The 26,440-nt window shown below is 28.4% G+C and overlaps 1 protein-coding gene across 2 annotated transcripts in view; it reads left to right on the top strand.

The window, feature by feature from the left end:
• The window catches only part of Rbcn-3A (Rabconnectin-3A), a 161,001-nt gene that overhangs the window by 37,652 nt on the left and 96,909 nt on the right, over positions 1-26,440 (top strand). For both annotated transcript variants that reach the window (XM_067288460.1, XM_067288459.1), the window contains exons 9-18: positions 776-961; positions 2,480-2,658; positions 2,791-2,988; positions 7,332-7,489; positions 13,113-13,225; positions 15,478-15,865; positions 16,492-16,826; positions 18,178-18,322; positions 19,792-19,935; positions 22,978-23,236. In XM_067288460.1, the coding sequence (XP_067144561.1) occupies positions 776-961; positions 2,480-2,658; positions 2,791-2,988; positions 7,332-7,489; positions 13,113-13,225; positions 15,478-15,865; positions 16,492-16,826; positions 18,178-18,322; positions 19,792-19,935; positions 22,978-23,236 (2,105 nt within the window). The remainder of the gene's footprint in view (positions 1-775; positions 962-2,479; positions 2,659-2,790; positions 2,989-7,331; positions 7,490-13,112; positions 13,226-15,477; positions 15,866-16,491; positions 16,827-18,177; positions 18,323-19,791; positions 19,936-22,977; positions 23,237-26,440) is intronic.

Here is a 26,440-nt window from a genome sequence, read left to right as displayed (position 1 = left end):
CTAGGGTCAAGGTCAGTTACTACCATGTGGGGGCCATGCACATAAGAAGTGTTATAGTGCTACTCAGCACTATTTTTCAGCATCTCAAAAGTGTCACTGTGACATCCTAGTGTGCTGTGGCACCTTGGTTGGAAACCACTGATCTAGATTTCCAGCTAAATATTTGACAACTAAGTAGCCTGCAAAGGTCATGGTGGTTGTTGATTATATTATTCTGTATCATGGAAGTGAATAAAAAGGGTGACTGTTTTATTGGACTTTGCCTTCATTTTTTAAAATTAATAATCAAATTATCTGGTTTCTCTTCATGGTTTTGCATTCATAAGGCCTTGCAGAAAAGTCAAACAGTTTTCCTCACCCATTTTTTGACAGTGTCCAAGTGCTTCCTTCTTTGATTATTTTAACTGGACAAACAGCATTTTGTGTTAATTTTGAGATGCTTTATGACTTTATAATTTAAACTGTGCCACTATCTTTTATAGGTGCCAAAGTTGGATGTGGCCCTATGAGAAGGGGATTTGTGGGTGCATGGGGGCTATGCCATTGAATAGCTCACTACCTATATACTCTTGTACATTTTATTTAGCTAATATGTAACAGAAATGAGATGTAGCCTGGTGTAATGTTTTTGTCTACACCCTGTATATAAACATTTATAATAGATAAACAGTAAAAATTGTTTGTTGACTGAAATTTTTCTAGAAAAAAATTGAATAATATTACTTATATTAAAAAAGTACAAATATATAATTAATTTTAAAATTTATTATTTTAGGGAAAGTGTTGCTAATATGCTAATTACATCATGTCGAGATAATACATGTAGATTATGGGTTCAAACTCTTCTTACAGAAGAAAGTAAAACTGATATTCAGCATACTGAAACTGTTACTGCTAATAACTCAAAACGCCAATCACATAGGCATCGCAGAGGCATTATGCAGCAGCTAAAACATATTAAGTAAGTAAAATGTGAATATTTATTCATTTTCTTAATTCACCGAAAAATTATAATATATGTAAATATATAATTTTTGGCATTATATTGTATTGATATTCATTTAATATAACAGTTATATAAATAAATTAGAATTTTTTAGGATCTTGAATTAAATAAAATTTTAAAGTTATACATAATTATAACTAGTTATTTAATTAATCATTTAATATGATAGATTCAGCTATAGGGAACTAAATTATTTTATTTAAGGAATGCTTTTTAATCTTTCAATTTATGTTGTTCTAAACGAAAGATAATTTCAATCAGATGATTCAGATTAGTTGAGTAGTTTAAGTTTACAAATACATTACAACTGTCTAAAGTTTTACACAGAGCTAATATATTAAAATTTTACAAAATATTTTATAATAGAGATGTGAGATTCGGAAATTTCCCTGAACATAAATTTGTAAAAACGTAACACTTTTTAATAATCGTTCCCTTTATTAAAGTAGAAATTTTTCTATTTAAAAAATCTTGCCTAAAAATGGTCTTAGATATAAACATCCTGTCTACAACGGTCCTGGACGAGAAAATATGCGTCCCCGGCCATATAACTGTCAACAATCCTTTGTTCTTATATGGGTTCCAGATCATCTTGCAACCTAAGTTTATAGTTAACGTCCGAACTCGTCATATATTTTGAATCCCGGGAATACCTATGACACAAATCGTCATCCACCTACGATCACGTGACCTAATTTCCCAGGCTAAACTTATAAAAGACACTCCTTTCCCCCCCCCTCTGGGGAGTCTCATATCATCTGCCGGACAAACGCCATCGCTTGTCGTCACCGCTCGGACCTACTGTCCTAACGTCTCCGCGCTAAGTCGCGACCTTATAAACTGTGCCAATTTCGGATACTACTCTCCACATAGAGGATATCAAGGTGCTAACGATAAAAGGAACTACTAATGAGGTATGAACCGAACCTGTAAGCTCTCTCTCTCAAACCCTACGCGACTTAGGGAATTAAGTCAGATTTTGTATTGGTGTCTTTTGTTAATTTTAATAAATCTTGTTTTATTGTTAAATGGTCTCCTCTGTGTCTCGAATATCGCTTCACCTTATCGTCGACCCCATCTCACCTCCTATCCACTCGCGTAACGCGCCGGCAACGTAACAGCTATCCTGACAAGTGAGACGAAGAAGGGGAGACATGGCTTCCGCCTACCTCCCCGTTCTCACAGAGACAATATTTATTAGATGCATATAGGACTCATTACACTATTGACAATTAAGGAGATACTTCCTTTACTTCTTCCTTACTCAAAGATTTTCTTGTGATATATTTTATAAAAACAATTTTTTTCTTTTTATTATATTAGTTCTTTTTTACTTATTTAATTATTATTATTATTTTGTTTTTAAAAAGATTTTTTTAACAAAAACTTTTTTTATTTTTTTTCTATATTTAATCAGTTAAAAAATTTTTCTTTATTTGGTTCAATCAACTAATTTGTTTAAATTTTAAAAAGATCTTTCAGTCAATATAAACGAAGGCAAGCATCTCAGTTTACTGAAGATAAACATGAAACTATACCTACTCTTCCTAGTACATACAGTGTTCATGATTTTCATAGTTTTGGATTACATGGTTCCAATATTACTCCTGGTGTACATTTTCATTTAGCAGCAAGCATTAATGCTGAAACAGGTAAATAAATTTATTTTTAATGTGTTAAAATATTAAAATTAATATATGAATTTTTGAAATTTAGTGTTAAGTGAAACAGAAAAAAGGAATGTTATTGTAGATACTTGTTAATCATCATATTTTATTTTTTAGACATTCCTTTAGTTCCAACGATGCTTGGAGTTAGCAACAATACTGAGCCAAATTTTGTATTACATTGGTTAAATAATAAAGAGATGACTTTCACTGTAGCAGCAGAACAGTTAATACAAGAAATTAGCCAAAAAGTTTTAAATGGTGATGTGGATATAGCAGATAATGGCCATTCAGATGCAGAAACATTTCCAGATAGTAAGGAAAAATTGTTGATACACAATATTTATTTAATTTTCCATTAAATATCAACTCTACAATTATAAAAAACAAACCAAAAATATGCTCAAATGGGATGTAGAAGCCAAAGTTTAGTGACATTTTGGTTTCAAAACATATTTTATTGCTAAATATCTGACTTTTACATTCCATTCTAATGTGTTTTTGTGTTTTGTTTTATATTTAATTTGTGGAAACTTGATGTAAACAATCATATTGAAAATATGAATAACGATATTAATTTAACAAATATATTTTCAGGTATCTAAAAAATATTTTAACAGATTTCAATTTAATTTAGTTAACAGATATTATTAATTGCTAAATTTTATGCTATCAATTATTTACATAAAAACCAATGTTTACAAATTAGTTTGTTTATTTATCAAGTAATATCATAAAAATATTATTTCTATGCATTATCTCTTAAAGTTTGTCTATAAAATGTAATGTATAAAATTAAATAACATATTTGGATCTTATAGAAAGACTTTCTTATACATTTACTCAATCAAACAGAGCAACTTACCAAGTTTGTTATTATGTTAGGTATGCTATGTTTTGATTAATGCAACACTTTCATATTACTTTGTCATGACTTTTATTGATTTGTATATAATACAAGGTTTGATAAAAAAAAAGAAATCTGGCTGTTTCCATTGTTCAGCAGTTGTTTGAAGTATAGTCTTTTTGTCACCAAGGATCTCTGCTTTATACATTTCACTGTTAGTCTGCCAACTGGATTGAGTTTTTTAAACTGGAATACTTGTTATGCTATTTTGTAACATTGTGTTAGTGTCAGACTGTGATTTGAGAATGAACCTGTTAATTTGAGCAAAGTGTATATGTTAAATTTTGTATTAAACTTTGAAAATTGCCAGAGAGATCTTTGAAATGCTTTAGGAAGCCTATGCCAACTAAGCCTGGGCAAGACTACAGTTTCAGAGACCTAAGAAATAAAGGCAAATCAGGAACATGACAAAGAGTATCTCAATTTTTTTTTATCATAAGGGGATTATGTATCAGAAATTGTTTCTCATCCCTTAGTGAATTCAGACTCTGATTGTTTGATTCAATTGTATGAGAATTTTTGTTGCAAAAGCCCAGAACTGTAGCATAATTGAACTGGCTCCATCAAGACAATGCTTCTGTGCGCACAGCCTTCAAAATTAAAACATTTGATGAAAAAAAACACCTCGGTCTTTTCCATCCTCTTTCTCCCTGAATTAGCCTCTTGTGATTTCTTTTAGTTCTCCAGAATTAAATTGAAGTTCAAGGAATGTCATTTTGATACAGTTGATGAGATTTAGTCTGAATTGTGTCAGGTACTTTGGAATTTTTGAAACTAACTTTCAAAGAGTGTTTGAAGTTTGGCAGGAGTGGTGGAATTGCTATATAAATGCAAAGGGGACTACTTTGAAAGGGATGGCAGCCAGATTTAAATTAGTTAAAATTAAAATTTCTATATACCTAATCTGATTTCTTTTTGATATCACTTTGTATTTTCTATAACAACAATTTATTTTTACATTAAGTACAAAACTAGGTTTCAGTGTTTTTGACTATACATGCTCAGCTTCATCATCTATCAGAATAATTTAAAATTATAAATATTATTGAAGTAGTCATCATAACATTTAAATAAAACATTATCAATATTCTAAAAATTTAAATATAGCATAAATAAGAAAGCTATATAATTAATTAATAACTTTACAAACATTAATAATTAAAGGAAGTTATTTAATTAACATAAAATGTACTTGGTTTAAAGAAAAAACATTTTTATTGGTATTATAAATTTTTAATAAATATTTTAAATTAATAAGCCAGTTTTTTAATTTGAAACAACTCAAGCTTCCTCATACTTCTAAGTAACTAAAAAAAAATCATTAAAGTTTTGGGAATTAAATAACTCAAATTTAAAATACAGATGTTTAAAGTGTTATATTCACTGAATAATTCTAAATTATATTAATCATACAGTAATAGTATCTAACTATATATGTCAGAATGTTGTTTTGATGTTAGTTTAATTACACTCTTGATGACAGAAACAGAAACAAAGTTATATAAGAACTATACTGATAATTATTATTTTATAAAAGATGTGGATAATTCATCTGTATCTAATTATCAGTCAATGTTTATACAAGAAAATTTTGGTCTGAGCTTATATTTCTAAGTATTTTCTTTAAATCTAAAATTCAGATGTGTTTTATAGTAATTTCTTAATTTTTTTTCTCTAAAAATTTAATCTTATTTTATTTTAGCAAATATTAATCTTTCTTCAAATAAAAGAGTATTGAACAAAATCCAATTAAACAAGATCTAGACTAGAACAATATTTTAAAAATTATATATTATATATATACAGTATATTAATATACAGTGGAACCTCGCTTAACGAGCACCTCGCACAATGAGTATTTCACATAACGAGCGAAACAAATTGCAAAAATTTGCCTTGCTTAATGAGTGATATTTCGCGTAACGAGTGATGAGGAGAGGGAAAGTCTTGAATTGTGCGCATGCGGCATGCTTTGTCAGTCTGCGTTTAGCACTCGTTCCGCTAGCATCTTAGTGTCGCTTGCAATCACATATTTTTCCAAACTTGTGTTCACACATACTACTTATAAACATCAACAACCATAGCCCGTTATATAATAAACACACCAAACGATATACCAAATTTTTGGGTCATTAAATTTAATGACCGATTCCAAATTAAACTTTAGAAATGTCTGAATTAAAAATTAACTATTTATAATTATTAAATTTAATACGAGATGGAAACATAACTGCCTACCTCTAGTCAAATTAATTAATTTGTAATATTTAATTATAGCCTTCACATAACCCAAGAATTTGGCATATCATTTGGAGTGTTTATCAAACATATTAGCTGTGATTTTTTTTGTTTCTACAAATCGAATTCTCATTCCAGGATGGTTCATTCCATGCTAGAAGAAAAGATGATGATGATTCATGCTCCTTAACAGTGTATATTGTACTTTTTTTTTTTTTGAATAAACGTTATACATAAAACATTTGAGCGTTTTTTCGGCATGGAATGCATTATTGTATTTCACATTAATTTCTATGGGAAAAATTGTTTCACTTAACAAGTGTTTCGCATTATGAGTAAGACAGTAAGACTCCAGAATGAATTATGCTCGTTAAGCGAGGTTCCACTGTACTGTATTTATTTGCATATAAGACAACTGCACATATAGGACGAGGTGCAACTTTAAAGATCAAAATAAAGAAATTAGTTTTATTAATACAGTTCTAATTTTATTTCATTTAATCACAAGTAAAATACCAAATAAACATAAATGCACACATTGTCCCACAAAAATTACTAGCATTTTAAATTTTAAGGAAAAATCTTGTAAAATCGACAACATAATTTGTTCATGTAAAGCTGGACAATCGGGAATTTTTTTTGCCAATTCTTAACAGTTGAGAATCCACTCTCTGTTGATTACACTTATGAGTTTCTCTGAATTCTGATTTCTGAATAATCATCTGTTTTCACGTGGGAATGGATTAAAACTTATATCGGGCTCCCGTGTGATTTTGGAATTTCAATTGGAAGTCAATTCAAAAGCTTTGCTTTTTCCCATTGCTATTTATCTTTACTCCTGACAATATACAAGAAGGATTCAAAAAACACAGATAAAATACTTATGTTTTTAAATACAAAGAAAAAAAAATTTGGCATCCAGTAAAAAATGTGAATACACAATTCACAAAAATTATTTGCAAAAATGCAAAGAATCTTTTGCTCGTGCATTTAGGACGACCTAGGAATTTGAAGCTGTAATAAATGATTAAAAACCTCGTCTTATATGCGAGTAAATGCGGTATATTAATAAACTGTTGAACATAAATAAAATAAAAGTACAATACAAAATGCTATCAGATTATAGTATAAAAGAATGGTAAAGAATGTAAAAAAACTGTTCAGTTTATAAGAGGAGACATTGTTAATCAAATAGTAATAGCAGATTAAAAAAGCAGTAATAGGAAAATAAAAGTAGAAACCTTACAGAGAGAATACTCAAAGTTGTTTGATACATATTACAGATAGGTGAAAATTTAAAAAGTTTAAAGGGTACTATTCAAAATAGGCACTAACAATGCTTTAGTAGTTTAAAAATTATCACAGAATGTAAGAGATTATTGAAATCATATTATTATTGAAATAGTTCTTAATATAATATCTCTAAAATTAGATATTAAATTTGAATAATTATAATTTATTTTTATTAATTTTAAATACATGTTTGTAAGAAAGTTTAAAAATTCGTTTTTAGATGTTAAACATATTTATTATAAAAACAATAAAAATAAATTGAAGAGTTCAAAATTAGACTGCCAAGAAAGTTTTGATGATGACATTAGTAAACAAAGTGGCTCTGGAGGATCATCATCAGCTTCACTTGCAACTGATGCTACTCAATCTAATACCCAGGTAGATTTGTATTTTTTATGTAACTTTTTAGTTTTTAGTATTTTTCAATAATTTATAGTATTTTTTGATTTAATGAATCTTAAATTATTGAAATTATTATGCCTCAGTAAAAATGTAAAAAAGTTTCTAATTTTGCTTCATGTTGAAATATTTACTTGTGTTTTTTAACTTGGTCATAACATGATTCTTGATTTATTAACTTAGTCTAATCATAACCAATTGAAGTTGCTAAATAACCATAATTTGACAGGTTGCCTGGTTTTAAATAAATTTAAAAATTGATATATATATATATATAAAAAAGTGGTTGTATGCAACTAGTATGCACCAATACAAAATAGTCTAATTACTACAAAGCTCAGCATACAGCTATGTCTTAGATAGGTATGGAAATTAATACAGTTTTGGTGTAATTGCATGCCGCATAATGTCATCAGATTACCTTATGATTGTTACTTCACTATTCTATAAAAGGCTAATCAGTTGCAGAGGCTCACTTTATTTGGAATTTTCTGTGTATTTTTGTTTAAAGATCTTTAAATGCCAGGCATTTGTTTAAAGATCTTTAAATACCGTACAGACATATATGACACAGTTGAAGGCATTATGCACATCTGACAGATGGAGAAATGCTGCATCATCGGACTAAAGGAAACAGCATTGCCATTTTGCCATACTGGTTGCCATCTGGACTGTTCTCATCTAACTAGGAAGAGATGTTGGAGGCAGTGGATACTGAGGATGCACATGGTAGACAGGGTCTGGATGCACCAGACATACTACTAGGAAAGATGATCATCTGATTATGAGACAAGCACAAGCAGTTGCAATGGTGTTTTTTGTCTGCTATCTGGAGATAGATGGAAGTATTGATACAAAATCCTGTTTCTTTCTGTACCATTGGCAGTTGACTAGCAGATACAAATTTGTATGCATGGTAACTGCTACACATCTTATCATTAGTGCCCTAACATTATTAGTTTTGTTTATAGTGGTGATAGAGAAACATGAACTGCTGTGGACTAGCAGCATATTATTTTTAGCAATGAATCTCAGTTCTGTTTTGGAATGGATGACTATTATGTTAGTGTGCGTGAAGGACCACTGGTGAGTGCTCATGGCCGGATTAACCCACTTTGGGACCCAAGACATTTTCTTCTTACCAGGCCCCTCCTCCCACAAGAAGAAATATAAGAACACATTTTCTTTAGATTTTAGAATTCACAATAACCATATAAAAAGCAATATATTTTTGTTTATTTGTTTATTATATACAGTTGTCCAACAGAAAAGTAAACTATCTTATTTACGAGTCTTTTCAAAATAGACAGTTTGACTGGGCCCTTCAAAAAACCGGGACCCTAGACATTTGTCTCATTTGTCTATATGATGATCCAGCCCTGTGAGTGCTCCAATTTCACCTTTATTTATTGACTGGCACATTGCCTTATTGTTGATATACTAATCTGGGGAGTCATCTCCTATGACAGTTGGTCATCCTTAGTAGATACAAGTATACAAGAGATAAGTAGTACTCCTAGTAGTGGTATAAAGAAAATTAAGGGAATAATGGTATGTTTAGGAAATCCTGCACAACCTGTTGCTTTTAATGGCAGAGCTGCAAACAGCCTTTTTTCCAACAAGGTAGTTCTTGGCTGTTTTCATTCTTCAAAAATCTCTCCATTATGTTGCCACAATTTTTTGGATTGCCTGATCTCCAGATTTGTCACCCTTCTAGCATTTATGTGACTAGGTCAAACACCAGCTTCAGTCTTCTACAAGTTTGAGAAATCTGGCTTTCAAGGAACACATCAAATTAATTTTTCCCTAAATGTGTCATGTGGAATTTGAAACGATCATCTCATTGGCCATGTTTTCTTTTGAGAGCCACTTACCGGAGGGAGGTATCTGCATTTCTTTCAAACTGTAATTGATGGATGGCTATATAACCTCACCCTATGCTAATGTCATCATCTTTGGTTTCAGTATGATGGTGCACCACTGTATGCTGCTAGAGAAGTTCGGTGACCACTTCGGAGAACAATGGATTAGCCTACATTGTCTACTGTAAGCCTCCATGATCCACTGATCTTACTCCTATGGATTTTTTGGAGTTATATAAAAGATTGTATGACATAGCACCAGTAGATGCTGCAGATGTGGAGCATCTACTGGTCATGCTGTGAACTGTGGAGGCCTGTCAAATGCTAACTCTATATGCAATTCTTCAGTTTTTAACTCAACAATTAAATGAATACATGTGTTGTAGTTAATGGAGACAGGTTTGAGGGATTTCTTGAAGGTATAGTGATACTTTGGTTTTTGTCAATAATTCGTCTGAAAATAATTGACGAAAACCAAGACAAATTTTTCCATAGGAATCAATGTAAATCCGATTAATTCGTTCTAGAGACTCTAAAATATGCACCAAAAACACATTTTTTACAGAATGAATTTGGTGTTTAATACTAAAAACAATAAGAAATGAACATAAAATGAATATATAAGACTAATAGGATAAATAAATGAACATTTAACATGGTATTTATTTTTCTGAAGACTCTTCTTTGCGTATGAAAGACGGCGAGGAGTGTTAGAATGAATGATCAAAATTATTGTTAAATGCTATTCGACATTGTCTCCGAAACAGAATCGCCATCTAACTGTTTTTGTTTGATCCAAATTAATAATAACTGTTCAACATTTTCAATTGTTTGAGATCTCTGTTTCATTAGTACATTTACTCCTTCCGCTACATTAGCCTTCTTTATCGCTTCCTTTTTTGACATAATGGAACTTATTGTGGATGGAGACTTCTCGTACATGCGGCTGATTTCAGCAATCTTAATGCTGCTCTCATATTTTTCTATGATTTCCTTTTTCAATTCAATTGTGTTCCTCGCCTTCTTCAAAGGCCTGCTGGCTCTGGAAACTTTCTTCGGTCCCATGATGGAGCTAACAGAGTCAAGTTACTAAATTTGATGTGCAAAAAATTGTGACCGAACCAAAGTGCCTATGATTGCTAATTGTTCGTATCACATATAATTTCGTTAAAAAAACACCTTACGATGCACTAACAGTTTCGAGAATCGTGCCCTGTTGTTGGCGAGACAATGCCTTCTCTTTAACCAGACGAAAGCCGCTTCCATTTTCCTGCCTAAACTGTCCTGACACATCTGCGCCGGTGGCCGGCGGTCCTCCAATCAGCATCTCTGCTTGTCTGTAGCTCTCTGTCAAGTCCGCTTCTCATTCAAATCCAACGGATTGTACGGAACGATCACTATTGCTCCAGATTCGATCAGTCCTAACAAGACACGAGCCACCACAACAAACAGGAAATGAAAGCAATCGAATTGTTTCGCTAGACGTGTGGGTTAATGCTTGCACAACAAGAAATTACGCCTTACTGCAGAGGAAAACATGAGTCACCCTCTGATTTCAGTGAGGTCGCGTGGGCACACCGACGAAATCCGAGACAACCGACGAAAACCGAGACAAATTTTTCACAAAAAAAATCGATGAAAACCGAAACCGACGATAACTGAAGTCAATGAAAACCAAGGTTTCACTGTACAGCTAAATGGAAGCATTTGTGTATTCAAATGTAGAACATGATAAGTGGCTTTTTTGTTTAGATGTACTGTACATTTAAGATCTGGAAAAAATTTTTTTCAAATGTTTTAATCCCTCTGGGTACAATAAAATGCTAAGTTCAAAATTTTAGCCACCTTTTTGTCACCTGTTTGTCCTGTGATGCGAGATCTTACTGGAACCAAAATGTATTCTTCAGCTGTATTTATGATAAACTATTTAAAGTTTGAGAAGCAAACACATTCAAAGCAGCTCAGCACTACAGGAAAGCTGAACTTACATAGTCTTTCAAATTTTTGAAAGTACATGATATGCCTTCTTTAACCTTTTTTTTTTTTACTTGAAAAAAATGTGGAATATACTGATTTTGGCCTGCTTTATAATTTTACAATTGGAATTGTTGTTATATTTGTAATAGGAGCTGAGATAATTATCCCTCTTTTTTGGGGGTAGGGGAAATTCACTGATGTACCAGTACCAATGAATAGTTCAAGCTTGATAATGTATGAAAGCAAGCATTGTTTACATCAATCCGGCAGTTCTTTCTGAGCTATTAGCCTGGATTGCTTTTTAGGAGACACTTCATATACTTTATCTGTTAAAGTTTTTATAATACAGAGTAATATCTCGAGTTCTTGCATGCATACAAATATACATTAATTTAATTAATCAATTAATAATAGGTATTAAGTACATAAAATAAACAAAGAAAGAAAACAAGAAATCATGCATTTTTTAAAACTTCTTTATGGGGAACTGCAATATTAATGTGTAATATCCTCTATAAGTCAAACTCTACATGCCTGCAAGGTCTCTCTGCTTGATCTGAAATGCATGTGTCATGTTTTTCTGAATAAAGATATTTGATCAGTTGTAACTGGATTTTTTGAGTGACAAGAGAGACCTCACAGGCACATAAAGTTTGGCTTATAGAGGATATTACACATGCAATTTTTTTTATTTATTAGAAATAACAAAATTCTATTTTTAAAGATGTTTTTTAAAAGTTTATACATTTTTTTAATATAGAATAATGATAGAGATAGGAATACTGCTTACATTAGTACATTTTGAGATAGTTACCAACTAGAAGAACTAAAAGTACTAAGTTTAAGGTGAAAAATTTTACCAAGTTGAAATTATTTCCTAGAATTTGTCATACTGTCAATAATTTCAAAAACACAATTCTTAATTCTTAGCATTTAATTAATAAATTATTAAAAATTATTTCTAACTCTTTATAAATTAGAACCTTGTTTCTAATTATTTGCAAATTGGAATGTATAATGCATGATGTAAATTATGGATGGCTGATACACTGTACTCATATTATTGGAGCTACTAATTTGCATGTATCATTATATAGAAATATTTAAAATTATTTTTGTTACCATATTCATGTACTTTCACTAAAAAGATCAGCTGATTTTTCTTATAGAAGTTCTTGAATCAAGTCAATTGCTTGGTATATAATGAAAGTTTTTAAATCTTTAAATCAAGTTTTAGTACATTAGTAAAAATCAATTTTTTCGAACTAATAGTTTTATCTTCAGTTTACTTTTAGCAAAAAGAATAATTTCAGTGATCTTTTTTCAACTATAAACATTATAGAACATCAGATAATGTTATAGAAACATTAGGTTTTAATTAACATGATATTTGTTTACTTATGTTAATTATCTTATAATCATTACATGTATATTAATATAAATTAAATGTTTGAACTACAGTATTTATTGTGAAGATAAGATTATTTTAAGCTTGTTAATAAATTATATTACATGATTTCATTGATTCACTTCTAGATTTTAATTAAATAATTTTGTTGAATTATATATTAACAAGTAGAAATCAAAACATGTAACATCAAGAGGAATGCCAGTTTTATAGTAGTTTTGTTTTGGTTTTGGAAATTGACATCATTGAGTAATGTTAGATATACTTTTTTGAACTTTAATTTTAATTTGTGTTTGTTTTTGTTGTTTAAATAATTTATTATAGATGTTAAATTAATTATATATTGTCTTTTCAGCTTCCTTCAGGTGATACACTAGAAAGAAAATTTGATATGCTTATTAGAAATTGGCATCAAAATCCTGATATACTTTTCAGTATTCATCCAATTGATGGAAGTCTACTTGTTTGGTATGTTATAGTAAAATTATTAAAATTTTATTAATTGTGTACACACACAATTAATTGATAGCTGTCTAGAAGTGAAGAAATTTTTTACATAGACATGTTTTCAGCATATAATGCATTTTTTCAACTTATATAAACCAAAAAAAAAAAAACTTATCAAAGATTTGGAATTTCAAAATGAAAAATTTGTTACTTTATGTAACAATGTGGACAATTTTAGTCATGTATACACACATGCAATATTATGTATTCACAAGCAATATAAAAGTAAAAATAATAATGAAATTTAAACATCTTTCTTAAAAAAGGCATAACTTATAATTTCATTTATGCATTATAACATTTTCATTCATAATAGTGCATAGTAACTTTAGCCTATTATTTAATTTGTTTATTTTATTAATTAATTTAATTCTACTTATTAACCGAACATGTGAAGAATTTTTATACTTTAATAAAATGGATATTAAATGTGAAAAATAAATGCGATAACTTTGAAAGAAGTTGTAATATTGCTAGATTGAAAGTATGGAGCTATGCAAAATTATTTCTTAAACACTGTCTGTTTGACAAAATCTCTTTAAATGTTATTTTATTTATAATTTCTTATATATATATATAAATAATGTTACAGTAAAAACCCGTTTTTAGTTAAAACATGTTTTTAATGGATGTCATTGTTAAAACATGTTTTGTCTAGTTAAAACTAGAATTTACTGCTGTACATGTTTTGATTTTATATAAAACTAGTTTTAACTTTTAACATTAGTTAAAACTAATTTTAGCTACATAAATATGTTTGGGGGAAATAAATAAAGTGATGATTGGGATTAAAACATTTGTATTATTTAATACCATATTTATTGAAAATATTGGTCACACATCTGTGTTATTAACATTAATTAACCCTTTGTCCTCGAAGGCACCGATTGATCGTACCCTGGCTTTTTAAGAAAAACTTTGAGGGTACCGATTCATCGTTACTTTGGTAAATATCGATTTTTCTAAAATTTATTAACAACAGATATAATCTCGTTCGATATGAAGTGAATAAAGTGTAATAATTCATTATATTAGTTGATAGCAGTATAAAATTTTGATTTCAAACAAATGTTTGATATAATGTGCAATAATTTCACAACGAATAAATATGCATGCATAAGTGTTATATCGAATTGTACAAAACAATATTCTACATCTTTCTGGCTCAGTGCCAGCAAACAACTATGTAACTAGACAATGTTAATTTTCACAAAATGTTACAAATTATTAAGTTTGTGTGTCATTTCTGATATATATTATTTTTTTCTTATAAATTATTCTAATAAAATGTATTGAAAAATATCGGATTTAAAACTAAAGATATTAATAAATGTAAGTGATTTTTTTTCATATAGATATAATGATAAATTTAAATAATATTGCCTGACTGACCTATATTGCCTCAGGAGGGATCACAAAATAAACGTAAACAAGATGTCGGGGGGAAAAGGGTTAAAGCGATACGAAATTCATCATACACTATAGGAACTTGTTAGCTGAATGACCTTGATCGAGACAGTTTTTACTAAGCCATTTTGTTAAAACCCGTTTTGTCTAGTTAAAACTAGTTTTAACTCAAATTCATTTTTGACTAGCAGTAAATTCTAGTTATAACAATGACATCCAGTAAAAACTAGTTTCAACTAGTTAAAATGGGTTTTTACTGTAACATATATAAGAAATTATAACATGTCAATGCTTTAAAAATACAAATTATACAATTATCTTAAAATTAATTTAAAATGTGTGTCATAGGTATTCATTTAATAGAATTATTTTCTATAATATTCTGATGCTGTAATAACATTTTTTATGTTTTCTCCTGTTGCATTTATTTTAGAAATTTTTGTAGAAAATACATTTAAAAAGGTTTTTAAGCTGTATTCTAGCTTAAATACCTTTAATAGTAACATATAAGTATTTATAATGTTTTTAAGGAAACACTAAGTAACTTTGTTTGTTATGTCATTATTTTTTTGTCATTTTGTATTTTGCCTAACTTCATAATTTATTAATAGTGATTTTATTTTATTTTTTTCCTCTGGTAGACAGGTATAAAATAATTCTTTATATATTTGTTTTAAATTTTAAATTTATATTACTATTGCTTTGTATATTTAGAATATTATTATTATTTTTTTAAAATTACTTCATCTTTTCTCATTTTTCTTATATCTTTAAATTTAATTTAAATTTACAAATTTTTTTTATAGGTTTGTATATTATTTAGATGAATATAACGCTGGAACTTTTAGACAAGCTCAAGTTAATTTTTCTCTTCGTAAAGTAAATGTTATACCATTATTTGATGCAGCAACTATGTCACATCAAATTCATATTTATCTTCCTCATTGTAAATTAAATTTATGCCCTACAAAAACTTCAAGTGCAAAAGATACAGAAAAGTCAAATTCTGTTGAACATACATTACATGAAGAAAGCAATGATTTTGAAATGGATTCAAAAGATATTGTAAAATCTTCATCTGTTTCAATTGTTCAAAATCAACCAACACCTACTGTTTGTATGATTTCTAAACATAATAATGGTAGTTTTAATTTATGGCATTTAACATTTGGAGAAAATTCAAGTTTTACTCAGGTATGTAAAATGTACAATAAGTAATATCAGAGTTTTTACATATAAAATTATTGAAATACATGTGATGAAATTATCAAAATATGCTAAAATATATAAAATAAATGTGTTATAATGGTTTTCTTTTTTTTATAAAATATAGAATAACAATAATAGTAATTTATTAATTATTATTATTATTATTAATAAATATAAAAACACTTTAAATAATTTAAATGAAAGTTAAATAGCTTAAATATTAAAAAATAAAGATAAAATTTCAGGCTAGAAAAAGAATGATATTGTTGATTATAAAAATGAAAGAACATAGATTGAAATGTGAGAGTCTCATCATTTTGATGATTAGTTTTTCCTTTAATTCAAGATTCTTGTTGTAATTCTTCAAAAAACTTTATTTTTGAATTTTCAGTTTTCATTTGTTAAGTGGATAAAATATTTTAATACTCTCAAACAGTATTTTCGATCAGTTGTAATTTATTCATTCTGGCAATTGCTATAGATATTAACATTTTTCATCATGTGGTATGGTTATATCAATGTTGTTGAAGTTTAAATAAAATATTTAAAAGTTTTTATTTAGATTTTAAATAAATATATATATATATTAATATCTACATTTATTTTCTTAGGTATTGACAATTAGTCATGCAGCTAGAGTTTGTGGGCATCGCTTTCGAATTAATGATATCACCTGCCATCCTGTTTTGCCTTTACTTTTAACTACTTCACATCATAATCTACCTGGACAAAGTTCTATACCAATTTCTTCTGAAAATCAACCAGCAGGTTCCTGTTGTTTCAGCAGCTCATTGCCAAGTGGTTTCTGTAGTGAATTAATTTTATGGAAAGTAGATGCAGTGGGTCCTCTCTCAAAATCTGGTGGAATCACTGAATTGGCTAGACTTAATTCTCCTAAAATATCTGCTTTTGCTAATGTGGCATGGATTCCTACCTTACTTCCTAGGTTTGTGCGATCATGTTATTTATTTTTTAAATTTGATTGTATTATGAATTCAAATTTTAATTTTTAAGAATTTTGTGATTGGGGGGACTTAACACACTTTATAATTTTAAATATATAAAAATTGTTAAATGGTATTACTGAATATTTTAATTTTAATATTTTTGAACATCACTAATTTTATTTATTTCAATGCTAATAACTTTAATTATAATTTTATTACAGTATGGCACTAATAAAACAGTTATAATAAAATACTTCTTTAAATTGATTTTTTAATGTGTATTGCCCAAAATCCTTAAATTCTCAAAATATGACATGTTGTAATTTGTCAAAATAAGTAATTTTATCTAGTAAACAAAATGATTCCAACAAATAAACATTTTATTTATTAAATCATGTACTTTAAAATTGAGAGAGAGCCTTAAGGAATCAGTAAGAGCATGAAAAGCCATTATCCAAAAAGGAACTTCTAATTTGTAATAATCAAAAATTAGCAAAAAAGATATAAAAATGGTATCAAAGCACATCAATTGTAGCCTATATAGTCCTCAATAAATAACCAAATGTTTACTTTAAGGGTATGTGGAAGTTAAAAATCTGGAATGAAAAGTAGTATTTAAATCAGTAATAGTACTGATTAATAAATAAGCTGAAAAATATTTTGGCATAAGATAAGGAACATAGCTATAAATTTTTAAAAAATTAATATGAAGTTTGTAATTATAACCACAAGTTTAGATCTGACTGTAGTTGAAGAGTTATCATTAATTACATCATCTAATAAATTAAAGATGAAAGTTTGATAAAAATTGTTTAAAATATATGAAGAAATGAAGATTAATTCTTAGGAATTATGAATGAATTAAGATGATAATTAGGAATTATGAATGAATATTTTTTCAGTAAAATATAACTGGAAAAAAAACCAAAGGCAGAATGTAATGAATTGATTAAAAATGTGAAATAATTAAAAATAGAAAAATCTCCTATTAGTTATATATCAATTTCAGCCAAGTGTTTGATTTTGTCTATTTTAAAATTTTGAAGAATAATGTTTTACATTTCTGTTAATTGTTAATAATGAATTGATACCATAATGTTGAATACAATTGGAAATTATTAATGATGGATATTAAAAGTTAAGTTTAAATATACATAATTTAAATGTTTTCAATCTAATTGATAAGCAGGTAAATTGAACAAGAATTTATCTTTTTGGAATAATTAAAATTTAAGGTTATCTATATTACTCAAATAATTATATATAAATATTTAAAATATTGTAAATTATTCAATATTTTAAAAATTTTATGTCAAAATTTTATTGATTTTACTTTATTTTTTTTTACAGTACAACATTAGGTGGAATTTCTAATTCTCCAAGTGCCTGTTTTGTAGCATCAGATGGCCATCAGTTAAGAGTTTATCAAGCTGTTATTGATGCTAGAACTTTATTAGCTGAAATGTCATCTGCCAAAAGAAAAAAAACTGAATTTGTATGTTACAAATATGATTAATTTTTACATTTTATGTAATTAGCAAAATTTTAATAATAATTTCATATTCTATTTGTTAGTGATATCAGCAATAAAATTTCATATATTATTTTAAATTTAAAGTATTTTGTTAACTAATTTGAATATGTTATAAAAATTTAAATATAATATAGGGGGTCCCAAAAGTCTTTTTCAATTTGTTTTATCAACTGTGTGAACACAACTAACAGTAGGGGCATGGGAGGTATGCCAATCGCTAGCCTTGTCCTTGGGAATTTAGTTGCTATGGAGCATTTCACAGGAACGAAGCGTGTGCGCTGTGTGCGTGTGCTTTACAAAAACAATATTTCTGCCATTATAACACGGTGAAAATTTTGTAATCTTCATCGATTGCATCACATAAATGAAGCACCGAGTACTTGACTCGTCGAAACATGGGTACAGAAATTTGAAGAGATTGGTTTGATGATGAGCAAACTTTGGATGGGGCGACCAAGGTCATCAACAAGCAAGGAATATGTGGAGAGCATATGCCAATCAGTTAGAGCGATTCCAGCTCTCTCTATTCTCAAAAAGGCAAGTGTCTTTAATCTTCTTAAAAGGTCCCTACATCACATAATGCGTAAAGACTTGTGTTTCCACCCCTACAAGATACAGATGGTTCAAGAATTAAAGCCGACTGATGGTGCTGAGGCTTAACTTCACTAACCAAATGGTTTACATCCTTCAACAACATTTTATTCTTGGGTGAGGCACATTTTCACCTTAATGGCCTTAAATCAAAGGTATACAGCAACAATCCTACCTCTCTGGATCAATTGAAACAAAATATCCAAGAAGAAATGGCAGCGATCACAGAAAACATGTGCTGAGCAGTTCTCAGAAATTTTGCCTACCGTGTAGAAGTGTGCCAGCAAAATAATAGAACACATTTAGATGATATTATCTTTAAGAAATAAATTCCCAGGGACTGTACTTTATTACAAAATTTTTTCTTTTTATATTAAACTAATACATTATTTTAATATTGATTTTTTATTTTTTTTATTTTGAAAAAGACTTTTGGGACACCTTATATAATTGATTACTTTGCAATAGAATATAATATATTTTATTGAAAAGTGGATTTTAATCAGAAATTTCAGGATATGCTCTTTTGATGTGATATGTTTCATTCAAGTAACTTTGTCTGTGAATATTCTGTGTAGTTTTCAATTGAAAATTATTTCCTTATTAAAAAGTACATTTGTTTAATACTGACTTTTCAGTGAAACCTTTTATGTATTGAAGCAAATACTGATGATGATCTTTCTGATACAATAATTTATTGCATTAATTCTATAGATAAGTTATATATATGTTAAATACTTTATATTTCAATTATTATTATTATTATTAAATACATTTAAATGTATGAATTTTTATTTGTTAATCTTATATATTAATATATTAATGCATTTTATTTTCAGGATATGAGTATGTCTAGTAGCACTTCATCAGAATTAGGTTATAGACAATTAAGTTTACATGATACATTTAAAATTGTTAGCCTTCAGTCTGCTGCACATCCAGGTTGCATTATTGAATTGGATGCAATTTCTGATGCAACACATGTAAGTTATTTTTATTATTTTATAAAATCTATTATATACAGTTTTTTGGGATTAAAAATGAAGTAATTGATATAGTACAAGATGTTCCCATCCTAGTGTTCTTGAAGGGTTAGTTGATTTATCAAAGAATCAATAAATTATTAGAAGTCAATTGGAATTAATGGACAAAAGATCCTACATCTTTCTTATGGAAAATGGGTTTACAAGAAACTGGCTGAAAATAAAATATGTAGTTTATGAGATCCTATTCAAAAGTTGCAATGAGCAAACAACTCAAAAATTGAGTTTTTTTTGTTACAGGTTCTCAAAGTGTATAATTTAAACTCTTTCAACAGAAGAAACCATTTTTCATAAAAAATACTTTATTCTTTTAACTGCTGTAAATATTAAGATATCTTAGAGTGAAGTGCCAGTTACACCATACTTTAGTATTGTATTTTATGTGTGATTGTATTAGTGCATGTATGGCATCTTTACTCTTGTAATGGCACTAAATCATCAGATGAATTGCATGGCAAATGATTTTTAAAAACAATTTTTTTCTGGTGAAGCCATTTACATACGTTTTCATATATTTGTGGATAGACTTGTCATAAAAGTACTTCATCAACATTGTATATTTCTAACATCTTCAGATAACAGCAAAACCTCTTCAACTTCCAGCAAAAAAAAAAAAAGACAGAATACAGAGCAAATCACAAACATTTTTGGAATCTACCTGATTCAAGCTTCAGGTTTAGAGTTTCTTTCAAATTGGAATGTATAGAAAAGAACACACATGCATTGTCTTCCATTGGCCTTTTCAAAATTTGAACCTGCACATGTGTTCTTTTCTACACATTCCAATTCAAAACAAACTCTTTAAACTGAAGCTGGAATTGGGTAGATCCAAAAATGTTTGATTTGCTTTTTTCTTTTGCTGGAAGAAGTTTTATCTGAAGATAGACTTGTCAAACAGTTTGAACATCACTGTGAGTCTGAAAACATTTCTGACTAGTTTGTGCAATTCATTCCATAACAGATGTTTTTACTGCAACCTATTTCACAGCTGCAGTATCATCAGCAAATCATTTTGCAACGTGTTTTATGAACAAAAATTTAACTACAAGTCAATTTACAATCCATTCTGCAACTACAACAGTTACTACAATATATTCTGTAACTCTTTCAGAACCATAACCTTGATGGCGTGGGTTGGTAAAATGGTTTGTAAAAGAATTAGTCAAAGTTGTGGTTGCAGATTAGGAAAAGACTATGGAATGAGTTGCAATTAAACTATTGGAAGTGAAGTGTTATGCAGCTGTGGAAAAGACATTGTTATTGATTCAGATGTAATAGTGAAAATCTTGTGCATCATACTTTTGAAAAACCTATAACAAAAAAATCTCAATTTTGAGAATTCTGTGTAATGGAACTTTTGACCAGAAGCTCATAAACAAGAAATTTCATAAAATCTATTATATAAATATAATTCTAAAAGTTAAAAAACTTTAGAAAAATTATCTGAGTATAACTCAATCTACACTGACTTCAAGGACAAATTATGACAAGACAGTTAACAAATCAAAAAAGGTATTTATTTATACTTTTCCTAATAAATCCATATGCATTTTGCCAGTTAGGTCTCTCCAGTGGATACTGACACTGGATTTTCAGTTAAAATTATATTAAGTTATTCACTTAAAATCAATTATATAAGTATAATTCTAAAAGTTAAAAAATTCAGTCAGTATCCACTGAAAATTGATTTTATAGATATTAACGATCCCATTGTTGAATTTTACTTTATATTTTTAAAAAATTTCATATTCAGCTAATTTCACTTAAATCCATTTTTTGTAAGAAAGGTGTGGGATTCTTTATTTTTATTATTATTAAAAAAATATAGTATTAATTGATATAACTTTAAATTTTAGCAAAGTAAAAAAAGTTTTGAATTTTGATTTGTGTTTAATAAAAACACTACCAATTTTTTTTAATTTTTTTTATTTTCAATTTGTAATTTGTTCTTATTTTGTATTAGCATAGAAAGGGGTTGATGAATGTAATGTAATTTTGGAAAGCGATTGTCATGTTAAAAAAGATTGTATAGAATTGGTGTAGAATATAATAAAGGATTATTTTTTATTTTATTCTAGTTGTATCTTTATATATGATGAAGTAAAACTGATACTTCCAGTGCTTATACTATACATACAATTTTATAAGAAATCTTGTATTTACATTGTATTTAACATAGGCTTCCCTTGTTTAATATCATAAAAAAAAATTAAATATGTAAAAGATTTTATGACCTATAATACATAAAGGTAGATTTAAATAAATTTACGTAAATTTCTTTCCATATTTAATTTACCATATTTCTTATATTCTAAGGTAACATTGATTATAAAACTATTATTATTATTATCAACAAATTTAAAATTGAAAGTGTACAGTTTTTTTATTAATCTGCAGTAGCATAAAACTGTCCATGGAATTATCTTCAACTTTTATTTTTTTACCAATATGCTATAATAAACTAAAGCTATATTTATTTATGCCTACGGTGCTATTTCTGTTTGTTTTAATCATCATAATTTTTTATTTTAATGTTGGATCATAATGTAATCTTTCTCAAGATGGATAATATAATGTCCCAAAGTTTAAATTGAATTCAATATATGTAGTATTATCAATGTACATAACTGAAAAGAAAACAGAATGAATATATATGACAAAATTTGCTTATGTTCAGATTATGATAGCCTATATTGTTATTCTGCTGTTATCAAATTTCAAGTTTTCTTAGATATTAAATATAAAATACATCATGATTTCATCAGAAGCATTAAATTGTGAAAAAATATGAATCTTAGAATCAATGAAATATGGTAATTAATTTTACAATTTCCAAAATAGTTAAAATTACTAGCAGTTTTAATTATATTTTTACTTCTTTATATTGAAAGGAATAAATAAATAAAGTAATGATTTATTTCATGATTAGATAAAAATATATATTATTAAATTTGTGTTTCTGAACTTAATATGTAATTTTAGGACTGGAAAAACACTCAGCTATTACATATATTTCAAGAACAATTAATAACGGGAAACAAATCACCATTGAAAATGCATGCTGATGAAGAAAGCCAAAAAATGGGTTTATTTGAACCTGATCTTCAGGCAGTTGTTGATTTAAGACATAGTTCAGTATTTGAAGAACCATTTTATTTAGTAGTTTTAGAAAAAGAAGAAAATGGAGATTCAGTACTGCATATGTGGAGAATATTAATTTCTTCTCAGTTTGGGCAGGATGGTATGATTTCTTTTTATATGTCATTTTTTTATAATTTATATTTAATTTTAAAGTTGCTTTTACTTCTGCTAGTTTATGGAATATTTAGGAATTACAAAGAGAATTTAAGTAATAGAATTATGGAATACTGCTAAACATTAAGGAAGGAGCCATCAATAGTAAACTTGCAGAGGAAGATCTAAATAAGCATCTTGTAGGATAAAGTCAAACTTTTAGAAAAATTAAATTATGACATTATGAACATCAAAATCTATTAAAAAAGCTTAAATTATGACATTATGAATCAGATAGATTCTGTTTCTTGCCAGATAGATACTTGGAAATGGCTGATTTCCTGTAAAGTTGCAAGAAGACAAACACATTTGATCAATAATCAAGTTTTTTAATGGTTTTACAGATTCTTCATAAACTGATTTCTCATTTTTGTCTATACACACTATAATTTTAAAGAAAATTATATGATCAATACAAGATTTTAATTAATAAACTCTCTGTATGGGTCCTTAGAGTATTTTGTTAATCATTTTTGATACTATGATAATCTCTCTGCTTATTATAGTTGTAGTTTTTTGTAAATGAAATAGAATCATTATTATTGTTTTCACTGAACACAGTTTGTTTTTTGTAAATAATTATTAGGGGGGAAAAGTGATCACGTGACATAGGTGTCGTGGATATCAATGTAGTTGTAAACAATGCATCCTGTTCAAAGGATAGCTTGCTTTAAAATAATGAAAAAATGAAAATATTATTTAGAAAGGTTAACAACGTTAAAATTAAAAGAGGAATTAAAAAAAATACGATGCCAAATTAGCTGGTAGGAAAGCTGATTTAATAGAAAAGTAAGTTAAAATAATCTACATCTACATTTTTATCGTTAATTATTACATTTAAACATTTATAATTGAATGAAAATCTTACTGTGTCTGCTAGTATACATTCTTAATCTTAGAATTTATAAGCACAAATTTAAAAATACTATAAATGAAAAACTTGAATTAGGCTAGGGTCTAAAATGGAAAAAAAAATTATATACAGTATTAATAGACAGCTAGGCTAACAGTGAAACAAATTAAGCATCTCTGCCAACAATGCATGATCTAAAATTGCATAACGTAAAATGTATGAATATAATTTCACTGCCAAGTTTGGTTACTATCGGATGCATGTCTTGCCTCAAAATCTTGTATATACAAGCCATTCCTATATTGTGTTCAATATGTATTCTTTTACTAGATATTTTTCTGTCTCGAGATAAACTGTTGTTCAGCTGTGCTTTTCCTCTCATAAAAGTGAGTGTATTTATGTCTTTAGTAATTATCAAGTCCTGAATTTTTAACATTCCTTTATCAGCCATTACGCAGTCTTTTGCCTCTGTTATTTTACACAGTGAAGACCTTTGTACAATCTGTTGATCACTTGCAGAACCACCATGTGCTTCTGAAACAAAACTTATTAGATCACCTGGTATGCAACCTACAGCTGCTTTTAATGTGTTGTCATTTTTATATGATGACCACGTAGCCTGCTGTGCAATAGGATTTTTTGGTTTGTTTATTTTGTATTCTAGAGACTCAATAATAACTAGTATTTGGGAATTTTATTTTAAAATCACTAGGCATGTATATGTTAACATGAGATCTCTCACTCCATATATCTAACCCCTGCCATTGTAAATACATGAAATTGATTCAAGTGATGAAAATATCTCATACTGTTTCTTCAGATACACTGAACATCCTATTCAACTCAAAATTTGCTGTATTCACTCTTAATTTTATTAAAGTCAAGAACAACTGGTTTGGCACTGTGACTGTTACAACCTGAAACTTTTAATATTTTAAGCTGTATGCTGCTGGTCCCAAACTTTGTAGTACGTACAGAATTGAAAGAATTGTAGTTCTCTAACCCAGTATAGTAATGTATAGTATTGTCAAACTGAAATCTTTCATCTGACATCGGGACTTCAAAAGTGTGTGTCTATGTAGTCCACTGACCATAGTGCTTGCCACATCATTTTTAATAGGCCAACAAGTAGCCGCCTCCTCTTCATTTATTATTATTACTTCTCCTATTTCTAATATACCAGTATCCATTATATAGGATGCATCATGATTATCTTAAACTTTGTGTTCACAGTTTTCTTTTCTTGTTCGTCTGCTTGCAACCGAAAATGCCTCTTTTTTTTAGACAAAAAAAAAAAATACATTTGGTACAGCATCAGCCTTTGGTTGTCTCTTTGATGGGAGGTTTCCTAATAAAGTAAAATAAATCTATTCATTTTTCATTCAGCATAAAAAATTAACAACTGAATCCATGCAACTATATATACTTTTTAATCTTTATTAACTTAGCATTAATGCTATGTAAGTGCTCAAAACCAGCCTCTACTGTTAGGGCTTATCACACCTAGATATTAAAACTAAACAGAGACTTTTGATGTAAACATCAGGTATTTTGCAAGCGAGGTGCTTGCAGTGTCATTAAGCCTCTTAATTGCTTATAGCTTGAAAAAAAAATTGTACCATTATCATAATTCTTTAAATAATGTGCTTACCCAAAGATATTAAACTCTCTATACTAATCAGGTGTGAAGTGATTTTTATACATGAGGCTGGATGAACTTGGTTTCCAGTTTTCTCTTTTAACAGTGTGAATTCATTTCTTTCACAATATTGGATTTTTTGGAAACTTGTGACCAGCACTATTAGAACAATGTGGTACACAGCACCACATACTTGGCATTTTTGAAACTTTAAACGAGATACAGTAGAGAATCGTTCATCCGAATCAGTTGGGGACGGGTTGTTCAGATAACTGATTTTTCGGATAACCGATTATGTACGAAAAAATATATTAACCTATCAGTTCTTGAAATTTTTCTCCGTTGTGTGTCGCTTCGTGTTGAATTTTCGCCAATTTTAAGCCTAACAAAAATTTGTATAATAATAATCAAGGCTATTGTATCATTAAAAATTATTTCTTTATTTTGTACAAACAAAATAAATATATTGAAAAATATAAAAACAAAAAAATTATAATTTAGAAGTTAATCTAGTATCAAAAACGTTTGATTCAGCATGACACAGTCCGACTGGAAAGCTTTCAGTTAATCGATGCTCTACTGTATATTTATCTAATAATTATTTTAAGAATTAATAAATGGTACTTGATATGTTTTAACAACCGACAATGTATCGCTTT

Source organism: Centruroides vittatus, unplaced genomic scaffold (assembly GCF_030686945.1).
Source record: "Centruroides vittatus isolate TY-2023 unplaced genomic scaffold, ASM3068694v2 scaffold_861, whole genome shotgun sequence".
Taxonomy (NCBI): Eukaryota; Metazoa; Arthropoda; class Arachnida; order Scorpiones; family Buthidae; genus Centruroides; species Centruroides vittatus.
Note: the sequence above shows the minus strand (reverse complement) of the source record. Positions and strands in the feature narration are given on the sequence as shown.